This window comes from Hypanus sabinus, chromosome 19, assembly GCF_030144855.1.
Source record: "Hypanus sabinus isolate sHypSab1 chromosome 19, sHypSab1.hap1, whole genome shotgun sequence".
Taxonomy (NCBI): domain Eukaryota; kingdom Metazoa; phylum Chordata; class Chondrichthyes; order Myliobatiformes; family Dasyatidae; genus Hypanus; species Hypanus sabinus.
The window spans coordinates 1,667,053-1,684,556 of record NC_082724.1 but is presented as its reverse complement, the minus strand read 5'-3'; the positions used below and the strand labels follow the sequence as shown (position 1 = coordinate 1,684,556).

Genomic DNA, 17,504 nt, shown 5'->3' with positions numbered 1-17,504 from the left:
AAAGAGGAACTAGAAGCTTAAGTTGCTATGTAACACACAAAATGTTGGAGGAACTGAGCAGGTAAGGCAGCATCTAGGGAAGGAAATAAGCATTTCAGGCCAAGACACACCTGTTAAAGAGTCTTGACCCAAAACATTGAATGTTCATTACCCTCCATAGATGCTGACCTGCTGAGTTCCTCCAACATTTTGTGTGTGTTGCTCTGGATTTCCAGCATCTGCAGAATCTCTTATTTTTATATAGCTATGTTATGGGGAGGTTTAAATGTTGTATTTAGCTTCCTTTACAGAAGGAAAAGGTGTAGGTGGGTGCCCTTCTTCCAGGTAATACCAGTAATTATGGGTTTGGCACTGAGTGAGAATTTGCTCTGCCGGAGATCTGACAGACTCAGTGGTTCTATGAAATAACTCATGGCAGTGTTGCCTCTTGAAATGGTTGACTAGTGTTGGGGAGATGTGGGCTGGGCTGAAGAATTGAAGAAATTTCTAAAACCCTAGTGCAATCCTCGCTGATTTGATGCAAGCAACATTTCACTCTGTTTCAATACACGTGTGACAAATAAAGGTAATCTTTCTAACCGTTCCTTAACCTCTTGCCCCAAATTGAGTTAGTTCAGTTTCTGAAATGTGATCTTTTGGTTGTATGTAATGTAATTGACCAGTGAAATGGGTTGGAGAGTTTGAATGGCAGTCCTCTATTTCTGTATATCAGGTTCTAACAGGATTGTCTCCTGTGTTGTTAGAAATAGTAGTGAACACTCATTGTTGATCTGCATTCATAGAATATAGAATTGTATAGGCCCTTCAGCCTCAATGTTGTGCTGATTTTTTAATCTACTAAGATCAATCTAACTTCCCTCCCACATAGCCCTCCAATTTTCTATCATCCATGTGCCTAATTAAGAGTTTCTTAAATGTCCTTGATGTATCTGCCTCTAACCCTGGCAGAACATTCAATGCACCCACCACTCTGTACATTAAAAAAAAAACAACTTCCCTCTAACATCCCTCATACTTTTCTCCAATCATTTTAAATTTGCATCCCCTCATATTGGCCATTTCAATCTTGAGAAAATGTCTTTGGCTGTCCATTCAATCTATGTCTCTAACAGGTCACCTCTCCATCTTCCTTCACTGCAAGAGAAAAGCCCTACCTTCTCAACTTATCCTCAACTCTCTAATCCAGGCAGCATCCTGGTAAATCTTCTCTGCCACATTCTGCTTATAATGAGGCAGCCAGATCTGAACACAATATTCCAAGTGTTGTATAGAGCTGAAACATTACATTTAATAAGATGATGACCGATTCTTTGCCTTGTTCCTATATATCACCAGAGCCATAAAAATGGGCAATAGCTGATCAACTGCAATACAGAAATCACAAATAAAAAGCAGCCTTCAAGTGAGGACTTTTCAGTATTAAATAAGTAACCCCTTACTTAAAACTTTTCCCCTAATTCTTGAGGCACTAGCCTATGGAAGTAACAGCTTCTTCCCTCAGGTTGTGAGACTAATGAATACCCTGCCACGACAGAGGTCTCGTCACTAAGACAGTGAGCTCTTTACCTGTGCTGCACATTACATGCATTTTGAGTTGTATTTTACTAATTTATTTATGATAATATTTCGGTTTGTGTTTTGTGTGATATGTCTTATGGGTGCGCCATGGTCCGGAGGAACGTTTCATTGATTATATACAGTCAGGTGACAGTGAATTGAACATGAAGTAACGTTGCCACCTGTCTTGTGAATCCTACTCAGTATCCTGACTGTCACTTCTCTTTCTTAGTGAAAGTGTCAACCATTTGTTTTTAAAGTTGGAAATAATCTTATTATCAAAGTATGTGTATGTCACCACGTACTACCCTGAGATTCATTTTCTTGTGGCCATTCACAAAAGACAGATTAAATAAAATACTAAGCAGAAAGAGGAAGAAATACAGATGTGCAAAGGAAAACAAACTCTGCAAATACAAAAAAAAATTAGTAATAAATTGTATTGAGAATGACTCGTAGAGTCTTGAAAGTGTGCCCATAGGTTGTGGAATTAGCTTAGTGTTGAAGCGAGTGATGTTATCCACATTGATTTAAGAGCCTGATGTTTATTTCTGAACCTGGTGCCTAAGGCCTCTGTACCTCCTTCCCGATGACAACAGTGAGAAGAGAGCATTGCTTTGGATGGTGGTGTGCTTCAAAGTTCAAAGTAAATTTATTATCAAATTACATATACATCACTATATACAACCCTGAGACTTATTTTCTTGTGGGCAAGTAATAAATCAAAGAACCATAATAGAATTGATGAAATACCACACCCATAAAGTTCACAGTAAATTTCTTTCTCAAAGTATGTGTATGTCACCATGTACAATGCTGACATTCATTTTCTTGTGGGCTTATTCAACAAGTCTATAGAACAATAACTTTAACAGGATCAACTAGGGCATTCAATCAGAGTGCAGAAGACAACAACCTGTATAAATGCGAATATAGTTAAATAGCAATAAACAAGAACATGAGATGAAGAGTCCTTGAAAATCAGTCCATTGTTTGTGGGAGCAAATGAAGTTATCCCCTTTGGTTCAGGAGCCTAATAGTTGAGGGGATGCAGGTTAACCAAAGTGAGAGATTAAAGATCTCAGTGAAAACACCTGCCAGTTGATCAGCACAGGTCTTTAGTGCATGGCCAGGTAGTCTGTCCAGTCCAAATGCTTTCATTGGGTTCACCCTCATGTCAGCTTCAGAGACTGACATCATTGGATGTAGGAGTTTGAGATGGTTCTTCTGTGTTCTGGGCAGTCAAAGTGAAGGCTTTGATCTCATCTGGAAATGAAGCCTGCTGTCTCCTATGCTGCTTGATTTAACTTTATAAGAAGTTATGGCATTCAAGACCTGCCACAGCTGTTGAACATCCCTTATTGATTCAAGTTTGGTCTGGAATTTCCACTTTGCTTGTGAGATGGCTTTTTGAAGATTGTACCTGCACCTTGTGCAACTTTCTTGGTCTCCAGGCTTGAATGCCTCTGATCTGGCCCTTGGCAAATTTCAGATCTCATGGTTCATCCAGGGCTTCTGATTGGGGAAGACTCTGAATGATTTAAGTGGCACAATTATGTACAGCTGTTTTAATAAAGTCCATTACAACCATGGTGTGTTCATTCAGATTCCTAAATGAGTGCTTGAACACAATCCAGTCCACTGACTCAAAACAACCTTGTAATTGCTCCTCTGCCTCCAGTGACCACCTCTTTGTTGTCCGAATCTCTGGAGCCTTGCTTTTTAGCTTCTGCCTGTATGCAGTTAGGAGAAAGAAAACCAAGTGATCCAGTTTACCAAAATACGTACGGTCTGGGCAAATAACGGTAGGCATTCCTTGTCTTAGTATAATTGGAACCTCCAGTGCTACAGGTTATATGCTGGTGGTAATTCAGCAGCACTTTCTTCAAACAAGCCTGGTTGAAATCTGCAACTGTGATGTGAAATGTGTCAGGATAGACTGCTGCTTGTTTGGAGGTGACATCATGAAGTGTTGTACAACGTGCGACTATAGTCGGCTGTCGGTGGCATGTAAACTGCAGTCAGGACTACAGAAGAGAACTCCCAAGGTGACCAATTAGGTCCACTAGGTTAGGTGTTCCAAGTCAATGGAACATGAGCTCCACAAAACCACCATGTTGGAGCACCAGCAAGATAGTGCACAACCAATGTGCAAAAGAGAGCAAATTGTGCAAGTACAAAAAGGAAGAAAAATAATAAATAAAATAATAAATAAATAAATAAACAAACAAACAAACAAACAAGCAAGCAAGCAATAAATATTGAGAACATGAGATGAAGATTTCTTGAAAGTGAGTCCGTAGGATGTGGGAACAGTTCGGTACTGGGCAAGTGAAGTTAGAAATGCCGAGCATGTACTTATTTTGGAAATTACCTAGGGCAACCCTCTACTTTCCTAAGCTCCATGTACCTACCTAGGAGTTTCTTAAAAGACCCTGTAGTATCCGCCTCCACCCCTGTCACCAGCAGCCCATTCCACGCATTCACAACTCTCTGCATAAAAAAAAACTTGCCCCTGACATCTCCTCTGTACCTACTTCCAAGCACCTTAAAACTGTGCCCTCTCATGTTAGCCATTTCAGTCCTGAGATAAAGCCTCTGACTATCCACATGATCAATGCCTCTCATCATCTTATACACCTCTATCAGATCGCCTCTCATCTTCAGTCACTCCAAGGAGAAAAGGCTGAGTTCAACCTATTCTCATAAGGCATGCTCACCAATCCAGGCAACATCCTTGTAAATCTCCTCTGCACCCTTTCTATAGTTTCCACATCCTTCCTGTAGTGAAGTGACCAGAACTGAGCACAACACTCCAAGTGGGGTCTGGCCAGGGTCCTATACAGCTGTAATATTACCTCTAGGCTCTTAAACTCAATCCCACAGTTGATGAAGGCCAATACACCATATGCCTCCTTAACCACACAGTCAACCTGCATAGCAGCTTTGAGTGTACTATGGACTCAAACCCCTAGATCCCTCTGATCCTCCACACTGCCAAGAGTCTTACCATTAATACTGTATTCTGCCATCATATTTGACCTACCAAAATGAACCACCTCACACTTATCTGGGTTGAACTCCATCTGCCACTTCTCAGCCCAGTTTTGCATCCTATCTGTAACCCCCTGGGTCGCGTCATGCTCGCTCAGCTCGTTCTCGTCTAGGGGGAGCAGCCTTTGGCCCCACCAAACTGGGTAATCAGCTGGTGTGGATGCTCTGTGATGTCCCCACCTCGCCCAAAAACAGACAGTACACCATATCGATTAAATGAGTACAATTTATAAAGGTTACTATAATTAAGTGATTAATAATGATACAGTTTATATGAAGAAAAAAATAAAGAAAAGGCGCCAAACTTATCAAAGTCCAAACCACTTCGTGCACAACCGTTGGAGCTCAATTACTGAAGTCTTCTGGCCACCACTATTATCCCCTCTGAACTCCTCGACTCGCAGCTCAGGACCCTCCGAAGTGGTCAACCAAGCACATCTAGCTTCATCCCCTCCCTCCTCGGAGTACCTCCTGGCCTCGGACCCCCACTTGGGGTCCGTTCCTCGCCCAGCTTACAGCATTGCGTCCTCTCTCTCAACCCCCTCACGCCGATCTGCCCAAAAGCCCGTCAACAAAAGCTTACAGACGCTGAAGAAAGAACAACATTAATCCCCATTTGGTTTACAAAGGAATACAATTCTCGTTATCAGTAAATTTTAACCCAAACAAGCTTCCAGCACTCTCTCGCAACAAAGAAACATTCCTGCTTTTAACAAAACAAAGAAGCCCTTTTTATTACATACACAGTAACAAAGAAGAAAAAAAGAAAGCCCCTTTACATACCGATGTCCCGCTGTAGCCGTTTGACAGCCCTCCACACTATCCACAACACCCCCAACCTTTGTGTCATCAGCAGATTTTCTAATCCATCCCTCCACTTCCTCATCCAGGTCATTTATAAAAATCATAAAGAGTAGGGGTCCCAGAACAGATCCCTGAGGCTCACCACTGGTCACAGGCCTCCATGCAGAATATGACCCGTCTACAACCACTCTTTGCCTTCTGTGGGCAAGCCGGTTCTGGATCCACAAAGCAATGTCTCCTTGGATTGCATGCCTGCTTACTTACTCAATAGGCCTTGCATTGGGGTACCTTATCAAATGCCTTGCTGAAATCTATATACACTACATCTACTGCTCTACATTCATCAATGTGTTTAGTCACATCCTCAAAATTCAGTCAGGCTCGTAAGGCACGACCTGCCTTTGACAAAGCCATGCTGACTGTTCCTAATCATATTATGCCTCTCCAAATGTTCATAAATCCTGCCTCTCAGGAACTTCTCCATCAACTTACCAACCACTGAAGTAAGACTCACTGTAATTTCCTTGCCTATCTCTGTTCCTTTTCTTGAATAAGGGAACCACATCTGTAACCCTCCAATCCTCCAGAGCGTCTCCCATCCCCACTGATGATGCAAACATCATTGCCAGAGGCTCAGCAATCTCCTCCCTCACCTTCCACAATAGCCTGGGGTATATCTTGTCTGTTCCCGGTGACTTATCCAACTTGATGCTTTCTAAAAGCTCCAGCACATACTCTTTCTTAATGTCTATGTGCTCAAGCTTTTCAGTCCACTGTCATTCATCCCTACAATCGCCAAAGTCCTTTTCCGTAGTGAATACTGAAGCAAAGTATTCATTAAATACCTCTGCTATTCTGGTTCCATACTCTTTTCCACTGTCACACTTGATTAGTCCTATTCTATCACGTCTTATCCTCTTGCTCTTCACGTACTTGCAGAATGCCTTGCCGTTTTCATTAATCCTGCTCACCAAGGCCTTCTCATGGCCCCTTCTGGCTCTCTTAATTTCATTCTTAAGCTCCTTCCTGCTAGCCATATAATTTTCTCAATCTCTATCATTACCTAGTTTATTGAACCTTTTCTTCTTGACTAGATTTTCAACAGCCTTTGTACACCACAGTTCCTGCACCCCACCATCCTTTTTGTGTCTCATTGGAACATACCTATGCAGAAAGTCAAACAAATATCCCCTGAATATTTGTCACATTTCTGCCGTACATTTCTCTGAGAACATCTGTTCCCAATTTATACTTTCAAGTTCCTGCCTGATAGCTTAATATTTCCGCTTACTCCAATTAAACATTTTCCTAATTTGTGTGTTCCTATCCTTCTCCAATGCTATGGTAAAGGAGATAGAATTGTGATCACTGTCTCCAAAATGCTCTCCCACTAAAAGACTTGACACCTGACCAGGTTCATTTCCCAATACCAGATCAAGTACAACCTCTCCTCTTGTAAGCTTTTTAAACATATTGTGTCAGGAAACCTTCCTGAACACACCTAACAAACTCCACCCTATCTAAACCCCTTGCTCTAGGGAGATGTGAATCAATATTTGGGAAATTAAGATCTCCCACCATGATGATGCTGTTATTAATACACCTTTGCAGAATCTGTCTCCCTATCTGCTCCTCGATGTCCCTGTTACTATTGGGTGGTCTATAAAAAACACCCAGTAGAGTTATTGACCCATTTCTTTTCCTAACTTAGACCCACGGAGACTCAGTTGACGATCCCTCTGTGACTTCCTCCATTTCTGCAACCGTGACACTATCTCTGATAACAGTGCAATGCTCCCACCTTTTATGGCCCCCTCCCTGTACTTTCTGAAACATCTAAAACATCTAAGTAACTATTCCAGCCCTTGAACCATTCAAGTCTCTATAATGGCCAAATATCATAGCTGTACATACTGATCCATGCTCTAAGCCCATCCGCTTTTTTCTTGATGCTTCTTGCATTAAAATAGACACATCTCAGACCATCAGTCTGCATGCATCCTTCTTTATCACCTGCCTATCTTCCCTCTCGCACTGTCTCCAAGCTTTCACTATTTGTAAGTTAACCACACCTTCCTCGGTTGCCACCCCTGCCCCAAGCAATTCTAGTTTAAACTCTCCCCAGTAGCCTTAGCAAACCTCCCTGCAAGGATATTGGTCCCCCTGAGATTCAAGTGCAATCCATCCTTTTTGTATAGATCACCCCTGCCCCAAAAGAAGTCCCAATGATCGAGAAATCTGAATCCCTGCCCTCTGCTCCAATCCCTCAGCCACGCATTTATTCTCCAACTCACTCTATTCCTATACTCACTGTCATGTGGCACAGGCAATAATCCCAAGATTACTACCTTTGAGGTCCTGCTTCTCATGAACCTCCAGTTCCCACCTTCTGAAGGTAATAATCAGCTCCTTGTGACATTGAGTCAGGTTGTGTTGTGTCACCACTCAGCCAGATTTCAAATCTGCCTCCTATATGCTGATTTGTCATTACCTTTGATTTGACCAACAATAGTGGTGTTGTCAGCAAACTTAAATATGGCATTGGAGCTGTGCTTAGCCATAAATGTAAGCACACAGCCATGTGGCGCATCTGTACTGGAGGAGATGTTGCCAATCCAAACTGACTGGGATCTACATTAGAGACAACCTGGGATACACTTGCACAAGGAGGTTTCAAGGCTGAGGTCTTGATGATGGATTCTGCTTTCCTCCTCAGTAGTGGGGAGGGCTTTGCTTGTGATGGACTCTGCTCTATTCACTACTTGTAGACTTTTTTTTTGCAGTTTATGAACACAAGATAATCTGTAAATACTGGAAATACAGTGTTGAAGGGTCTCTGCCTGAAACATCAAATGTTAATTCCGCTCCATAGATGCATCTTGACCTGCTGAGTTCCTCCACCATTTTGTGTGCTGATCTGGTTTTCAGCCTCCCAGAGCAAATCCTAGGAATTGGCCTTATTATTCTAGACTGCACTAGTTGCAGGAGCAGTGTGACCTGCTTTCAACTCCTGGGTTGCTTTGTGGCACTGAGTGCATCAGGCATGCTTTGAAATCATGCATCAGGAGTAATGAATATCTGGCAGTTTTGTGCAGCCAGGAATATCGCCCCAGGCTCTGCCAGGCAAGTGACACCGGAAAGTAACTTTGTACAGCCTCTGCTCATCTTACACCATGTCATGCAGCTGTTAATCTGCCAAAACTCATTTCTCAAAAATGAATTTCCCAAAGCTGTGAATGACAGTTTGTTAAACAGTAGTGATACTGGAACACTGCTTTATGTCAGTGAGAGGTGAGCACTGAGACAGTTCACTAGTTCAACCCCTATGATGTAGACCAGAAGGTATAGGAGCAGAATTAGGCCTTTCAGCCCATCGAGTCTGTTCCTCTATTCAAGCAGATCTGATTTATAGGCCCTCTCAACCCCATTTTCCTGTCTTCTCCTGGTAGCTTTTGAATCCATACTAATCCAGAAAACGTAGAGGATTAAGGGGAGATTTGATAGTGGTATAGAGAGGGTAAGTGCAAGCAAGCATTTCCACCGAGATTGGGTGAGACTAAAACTAGTCATAGATTAAGGATGCAAGGTGAAGTATTTAAAGGGAACCTGAGGGGGATCGTCTTTACTCAGAGGGTGATACGAGTGTGGAATGAGATACCAGTGGAAGTGGTGGATGTTGGTTCGATTTCTACATTTAAAAGAAGTTTGGTTAAGTATATAGATGGGAGGGTTATGGAGAGCTATGGTCCAGCCTTGGGTCGATGGGAGTAGGCAAAATATCAGCATGGGCTAAGTGGCCGAATGGCCTGTTCCTCATGTAGTTTTCTGTAACTGCATGTAGGAAGGTTGGGTGAGAGAGGTGATTGGTACAGCAGGCTCAGGGGGCCAATTGGTTGACGGCTGCTTTTTTCTTATAAATGTGATGAGATCATTATCACACAAAGCAGTCTTTAAAAATGTAATAGGCACACAGTTTCCACAGCATTACTAGGAAAAGCTGTACAAACACTGGAATCTGTGGCTCAGCTCGCAGCAAGAATGTACTGCAGAGACTCAGCCAGCCAAAGAGTGTACAGTGGCAGTGCCACATCTTTTCAGTTATAGAAGACCCCACTTGGAGTACTGCATTTGATTTTGATCACCTCACTACAGGAAGGATGTAGAGGGAGTGCACAGGAGATTTACAAGGATGTTGCCTGGATTGGAGGGTGTACCTTATGAGAATAGGTTGAGTGTACTTGGCCTTTCTTTTTAGAATGGCACAGGATGAGAGGTGTCCTGATAGAGGTATATAAGATGATGAGAGGCATTGATCATGTGGATAGTCAGAGGCTTTTTTCCCCAGGGCTGAAATGGCTAGCACGAGGGGGCATAGTTTTAAGGTGCTTGGAAATACATACCGAGGGGATGTCAGGGGTTAGTTTTTCACACAGAGTGGTGGGTGCATGGAATATACTGCCGGTAGCGGTCGTGAAAGCAGATACAATAGGGTCTTTTAAGAACCTCTTAGATAGGAACATGGGGCTAGGAAAATAGAGGGCTGTGCAGTAGGGAAATTCCAGGCAGTCTCTAGAGTAGGTTACATGGTCAGCACAACGTTGTGGGCCGAAGGGCCTGTAATGTGCTGTAGGTTTCTATGTTCTTTATTCTGATGTGTCACTTTCTGGCATCTGCTGAGACTTTGGCCCAGGGCAAAGGGCACCCATGACAGGTAAAAGGATAAAATAGATATTACTGGTATCTCATTGCCTAATTCTGTGGTGTGATACAAATAAATGTGTCTGTTGTTTTGGCTACGTGTGGCTCTTTCTTTCCAGGCTATTGTGGCCAGTAAAGCCAGCCAGTTCACTGGTTACGCACAGCACGATGCACAGGAGTTTATGGCATTTCTGCTGGATGGCCTGCATGAGGACCTTAATAGGATACAGAACAAACCGTACACAGAGACAGTGGACTCCGATGGACGCCCCGATGAGGTAAGACCATGAGAAATGGAAACAGAATTAGGCAATTCAGCCCATTGAGCTATACTGGGTACCTCAGATCTACAACTGCAGCTGTTGCCTTTTGTTGCATTTGTTCCAGATATTGCAGATATTGGATTTAGTGCACAAGTCCCTCGACATTGCCTCCTGTGCACAACAAGTGTGTGTGCCTGTTTGTTAAGCACTTTGTCGTGTCACCATTTAGTCTGGCCAGTCTGTTTACAAAGAGGAGTGTTCAGATAATGTCAGGAAACTGGAGCTCTGGTAATTTGAAGAGGCCTTTGTGACTCCTTTGGAGGAATGGCTAAAGAAAAATCCAGCTTCATTTTCCAGTCTAGTTCTGACATTAAATTATTGCATTTACACATCTCCATGATCCTCTGTTCAACTTAATCCTTCAATATCCTTGGCATTTTTTTACACTGCACCTTCTCCAAAGCGTTGACATTCCTCTGAACTAGTGTTTACCATAGCTTGTTAAACCGGGCTTTTGGTGAGAAAGGAGAAGTGTCATCAACCAGACACGACATCAAAAGCAGTTTTGCAAAGTCCTGATGAAGGGTCTCAGCCCAGAAAGTTAACTGCTTATAGATGCTCCTTGCCCTACTGAGTTCCTCCAGTATTTTGTATGAATTTCCAGCATCTGCAGACTTTCTTGTGTTTGATCTTGTGCAGAATTTCCTGTCTTGAGGTTAAAGTTGTATTTTGGAGAGAATTAAATGAGGTGGGTTTACTGTCGTGTACATCAGGCTCACGGAGTAACAGTACATAATAATTAAGGAGCAAGCTAGCAGAATGGTGTAAAGACTGTAGGGCAGTCTGAGGTAGTGTCAATAACAGCAGCAGATTAGTCAAAGAGCATTCCAGCAGAATGACCAGAATGTTAATTGATGTGTGGAGCCAAAACAGATGGGGGAGATCAGAATCGGGTTTATTATCACCGGTATGTGACATGAAATTTGTTAACTTAGCAGCAGTTCAATGCAATACATAATCTAGCAGCGAAAAAATTATAATAATAAGTAAGATAAAAATAATAATATTTATTAACAAGTAAATCAGTTACATATATTAAATAGATTTAAAAATGTGCCAAAACAGAAATACTGTATATTTTTTTTAAAAGTGAGGTAGTGTCCAAAGATTCAATGTGCACCTAGGAATCAGATGGCAAAGGGGAAGAAGCTGTTGCTGAATCACTGAGTGTGTGCCTTCAGGCTTCTGTACCTCTTACCTGATGGTAACAGTGAGAAAAGGGCATGCCCTGAGTGCTGGAGGTCCTCAACAATGAACGCTGCCTTTCTGAGACACTGCTCTCTAAAGATGTCCTGAGATCTTAGTTAAGAGAAAATCTGCAGGTGCTGGAAATCCAAGCATCACACACAAAATGCTGGGGGAGCTCAGCAGGCCAGGCAGCTTCAATGGAAAAGAGTACAGTCGACATTGTGGGCTGAGACCCTTCAGCAGAATTGGAGAAAAAAAGATGAGTATAGAGTTAAAAGGTGTGGGGGGGAGAGGGAGAAACAAAAGGCAACAGGTGAAACCAGGAGAGGTGGGGCTGAAGTAAAGAGCTGGGAAGTTGATTGGTGAAGGACATTCAGGGCTGTAGAAGTGGAAGTCTGATAGGAAGGACGGAAGGCCATGGAAGGAAGAAAAAGGAGGAGGAGTCGCAGAGGGAGGTGATGGGCAGGCAAGGAGATAAGGTGAGAGAGGGAAAAGGGATGGGGAGTGGAGAGGGGTAGAGGGGAACATTACCGGAAGTTATTGAGATACAACATGGAACTGTCCCTTTGAGCTGCGCTGCCCAGCAGCTCCCCAATTTAATCATGGGACAATTTACAATGACCAATTGACCGACCAGCTGGCATGTCCTTGGACTGTGAGAGGAAATCGGAGTACTTTGAGGAAACCACGGAGAGAATGTTTGGACAGCAGCGGGAGGTGTATGTAAATAACCAAGAGAGCAGATTAAGTGCAGGTGATCTCACTTTGCCAGTACTTGCTGTGGTGTAAATAAACAAAGGAGTCTTATCACATGTTTCACCTGCAGCATCTCCTGTTCATTGAACTCTATAGGTGGTGGCAGAGGAAGCTTGGGAGCGTCACAAGATGCGAAATGATTCCTTCATTGTGGACCTGTTCCAGGGCCAGTACAAGTCCAAGCTGGTGTGTCCCATGTGTTTCAAGGTGAGTATGCAGAAAATGAGATGGGGTGATGGGGTTAGTGTGGTTCACCCTGAGAAACTGTACTAAGGATGGCAACAGTGTTATGAGACGTTAAGCCAAAGCCCCATCTGACTTCTGATGGTCACACAGCCCACAATGTCCATGCCAACCTTGCATTCTAATCGCTGTTGCACCAAGATCCTTATCCTCCTGTACCTCGCCTGTCAAAATGTCTCTTAAAGAAAGTCAGTATCTGACTCCACCGCCACCTCTAGTTGCACATTCCACATATCAACCACTGTGTGTAAACAAACTACTACTTACATCCTCTTTAAAACCCTTTCCTTTCACTCTAAGCCATAGGTGTCAAACTCAAGGCCCGCGGGCCATATCCGGCCCGGCGTACAATTATATCTGGCCCGCGAGATCATTTTAGATAAATCTATTATTTTAATTATTAATGGCCCGGCGATATGAAGCCTATGATTGTAAATTAATACCAATCATAAAAATAATGCTTGCTCAGCAGTGTCCTTCATAAGAAATGGAATTTGTGAAGTGAAACACTTTGTAGTTATAGCAGAGACTGAGACACATGAGAACAGGCTGAAAAAACGGAGGCAATGAAAGCTGCATTCGCACGCGCCCGACTGATCCGGCCCGCATGAAGCTGCATTTTGCCCAATCCGGTCCGTGACCTAAAATGAGTTTGACACCCCTGCCCTAAGCCCTTCAAAGTTCAAAGTAAATTTATTATCAAAGAATGTACGTATATTCACCATATATTACCTTGCGATTCATTTTCTTTCAGGCGTTTACAGGAAAATAAAGAAATACAATAGAATTTATGAAAAAACTATATATAAACCTATGCCATCTTTACTCCCTCTGTGGGACAGAAGAAACTGACTATCTGCCCTATGTATGCCTCATAATTTTACATACTTCTATCAGTCTCCTTCCCTCCAGGAAAAACAAGCCCAGCATGTCCAATCTCCCCTCAGAACTAAAGGCCTCCAGTCCTGAGAAAAATCCCAGTGAATCTCTTCTGGATCTCTCCATCTCAATTGCTTCATATAGAGTGGTGACCAGAACAGCACATAGTACTCAGGATGGTCTAACCAATGTTCTCTAACATTTTAATATAGTGCCCCTATGTGTATGCATGTCTTGTTAAGTCAAATCACTTTTTATTGTCATTTCAACCATAACTGCTGGTACAGTACACAGTAAAAACGAGACAACGTTTTTCAGGACCATGGTGCTACATGAAACAGTACAAAAACTACACTGAACTACGTGAAAAACAACACAGAAAAAAAAACTACACTAGACTACAGACCTACCCATGACTGCATAAAGTGTCCAAAACAGTGCAGGCATTACAATAAATAATAGACAAGACAATAGGCACAGTTAGAGGGCAGTAAGTTGGTGTCAGTCCTGTGAAGGTAAACATGCCATGTGCCTTCTTCACTGCTTATCTACCCATGTTGCTGACTTTCAGTGTGTTTTTGGAACACTATGGTGCCTCTGTTACAAGAGAAATGTGATTGGTATGGCAAGGATGAAGAAAGGGTTAATGATCACTGGAAACTTTTCACTGAGGAAAGATTGGAGACAGCTCCAGCTCATTGTTTACTCCCTTAGTTAAAGAATGAGCTTTTCACTGAACTACATAAAGACAAAGTCCTCTACCACCCTAACCCTGTCCTTGCACACTCCCCAGCTTCACAAAACAATAGCACTTCTGATAATCTAGATGTACAATGAGATCTGGGAAAATATAGATCAATGGATCATTTCTAATAGCTGGGGAATCACCAGTCAGCAAAAAGTACAGGTTGAGTACCCCTTGTCTGGAGTTCTTGGGGCCAGAAGTATTTTGGATTTTTTTGTTTTTGCAATTCATTGTGAGAGAGCTTGGATCGCCATCATTTTTGACTTTTAATTTATGTGCTACCAGTGTCCGTCACACTTCATTTGCTGTACTTAACAGTAAAAGTGATTAGATACCATGAATATAATGAAAATATAATGTGTGCAAGGTGACAGAAGCAGCACGGCAGCATCAGGAGAAGACCTGAATCAGCTGTTGAACAACAACAGACAACAGCAGGCATTCAGTCTCCACCTACAATGTTGTGTTTGATTAAATGGTATGTTTTTTTAGGTTTTATGTAAGGTATAAAAACAATCAGCATTGTAGACTTAAATTTCTGCAATCAGCCTGCTGATTTTTTACAACTACCTTTAATTTTGAGTTTGTTGTGATAGATCTTTGCTTGTTTCATGATCAGCATACCACTAGGTGGCATATGTTCACTCTGATGCTGACGAATCCATTGTCAAAGCATGATTGAGATCTTCATTTTTTTGCTTTATGCAGTGTTTTTCTATTCTTTATTAACTTCTATTCATTACATATGTGAGTTCACTTCTCAGAGCTTTCTGTGGTGCGCATCGCCTGGGAACCTATCTGTTTCCCATCAATTCCAGCAGCCCTGTCCATGCCAGTGCCAGTAGATCGCTCGCATGTTGGCTTCAGTAGAGCCTGTAGAATTGGAATGGAATCAAGTGTTTCTAAACTCCGACTGACTGGCTGAGAGAGAACAGCTGAAAATGTGTAGGCTGGAATGGTGAACTTATTTTGAATACCATGATTTTATTGAATTCGAATTGCCTGCTGTTGTAGGAAGGAAAGAATTTGGACAGATTTTACTACTGTTAGGATTTGCCTTAAAACAAAAAAATTCATGTCATTTAAGTCAGTGATAATATATTTGATTGTGAGGAACAGTTTGCAAGCAACTTAACACTAGGTGGTGCTGTTCAGTTGAAGTTACAGCCTGAAGCCCATGTAAAGATGTAAACCTCAACCCAGGAACTAGCACGTAAGCAATGGCTTCCAGTCTGCCAGTTCTTGTGAAAAATAATCCACACCAGGCAAAAGGGGATTTCTGGACTTTCAAGGTTCAGAGCATTAATGTCAGAGTTGTATCGTATAGTACAGGCCCTTCCTTCCACCACAACAGTGCTGACCCATTTGTCCACTACACTCAGTTGGATGATAATATTCTTTGCTTTGCCTATTTAAGTGCCCAACTAAATGCCCCTCTAGCATACTGATTGCATCTAATACCCACCACCTCCACTGCACAGAGTCAAAAAAATAACTTTCCCCATAAATCCACCTTAAAACTCCTTCCTCTCACCTCAAGCTTGTCCTTCTCAATGCCCCTATAATGAGAAAAATATTCTATCTACCCTATTCTGTGTGTATTTATGGTTTTAAAGCTATACAGCAGGCCCTTCAGCCTAACTCAAACATGCTGACCAAGGCACCTATCTAAGTTAGACCTATCTTTTTCTGCATTTGGCCCATTTCCCTCTAATCTTTTCCTCTCTGTGAGTCTCTAAGAGTATCTTTTAAATGTTATAATTGTACTTCTCTCTTCCACTTCCTGTGGTAGCTCATTCCATATGCCCATATGTGTGGGGAAAAATTTGCCCCTCTGGTGCCCTTTTCATCTTTTCCTTCACTTTTAACCTATGTGTTCTAGTTTTAGACTCCTCAACCCTGGAGAAAGACCATAACTATCCACCCCTGGTGATTCTATAAGAGCACCCCTAGGCCTCCTTCACTCAATACAAACCAGACCCAACCTGTCCAGTAGCTGCACATAACCAAAGCCTTCCAATCCAGGTGAGCGTCTTCTGGTCTCTCCAGCACAATGACATTCTTTCTGTAGAGTGGAGATGTGATCTGCTCACAATGCTACCGAGTGTGGTCGAACCATCAGTTTACAAAGATGCAGCAAAACGTAGAACAGTACAAGCCCTTCGGCCTATGATGTTTTGCCAACCTTTTAACCTGCTCTAACATAGCCCTCGCTTTTTCGATCATCCATGCACCATGCACCCATGTAAGAGGCTATTAAATTCTTCTAATGTATCTACCTTTGCCACCACCCCAGCAGAGCATTACACACACTCGCCGCTCTCCAGAAAGAACTTGCCATCCTTCCTCCCTATATTTTCCTCCAATCACCTTAAAATTATACTCATATTAGCCATTTCTATCCTGGGGACAAGTCTTTGACTGTCCATTCTATCTATGCCTGTTATCATGTACACCTCTGTCAAGTCTCCTCTCTCCCACCTTTACTCCAAAGAGAAAACCCCTAACTCGCTCATCCTGTCCTCATAAGACACGCTCTGTAATCTGGGCAGCATCTGGATAAATCGGCTCTGCACCCTCTCTCAAGCTTCTACATCCTTCCAACAATGAGGTGAACAGAACTAAACACAATAACATACCAACTTTTATATTCTGTGCCCTTCTTAATGAAGTCAAGCACACACCTGCCTTCAACCTGTCTGCCTGTGTTGCCATTTTCAGAGTAATATCAACTTGAACCACGAGGTCCCTCAGTTCATAAACATTCCTCAGCACCCTACCATTATTGTACATGTCCTCTACCAAATGTTCTGCCATTCATTGAGAAAGGTGTGTCAGAACCAAGTAATGGTAATGATTTAGAGATACAGTGTGGACTAGGATCTTCTGGCTCTTCAAGTTGCACCACCCAGCAACCCCTGACAACCCCGATTTAACCCTAACCTAATCATGGGACAATTTGCAATGACCATTTAGCCTACCCAGAATGTCTTTGGACTGTGGGAGGAAACGGAGGACCCAGAGAAACCCTATGCATTCCATGGGGAGGTCGTACAGAGACTCCTTACAAAGCAGCACCAGAAATTAACTCCAAATTCCAATGCCCCAAGCTGTAATAATGTGCTATCCACTACGCTGCCTTGGTGCCCAAATGTCACACTTGGAATTCTCTCTGGGGAATCAAGGGATATGGGGACAAGGCAGGGACTGGGTATTGATAGTGAATGATCAGCCATGATCTCAGAATGGCGGTGCAG

The 17,504-nt window shown here is 42.6% G+C and overlaps 1 protein-coding gene across 6 annotated transcripts in view; it reads left to right on the top strand.

Annotated features, from left to right (window-relative positions):
* usp19 (ubiquitin specific peptidase 19) overlaps positions 1-17,504 on the top strand; it is a 217,995-nt gene that overhangs the window by 128,415 nt on the left and 72,076 nt on the right. For all 6 annotated transcript variants that reach the window (XM_059943872.1, XM_059943873.1, XM_059943870.1 and 3 more), the window contains 2 exons: positions 10,233-10,391; positions 12,477-12,587. In XM_059943872.1, the coding sequence (XP_059799855.1) occupies positions 10,233-10,391; positions 12,477-12,587 (270 nt within the window). The remainder of the gene's footprint in view (positions 1-10,232; positions 10,392-12,476; positions 12,588-17,504) is intronic.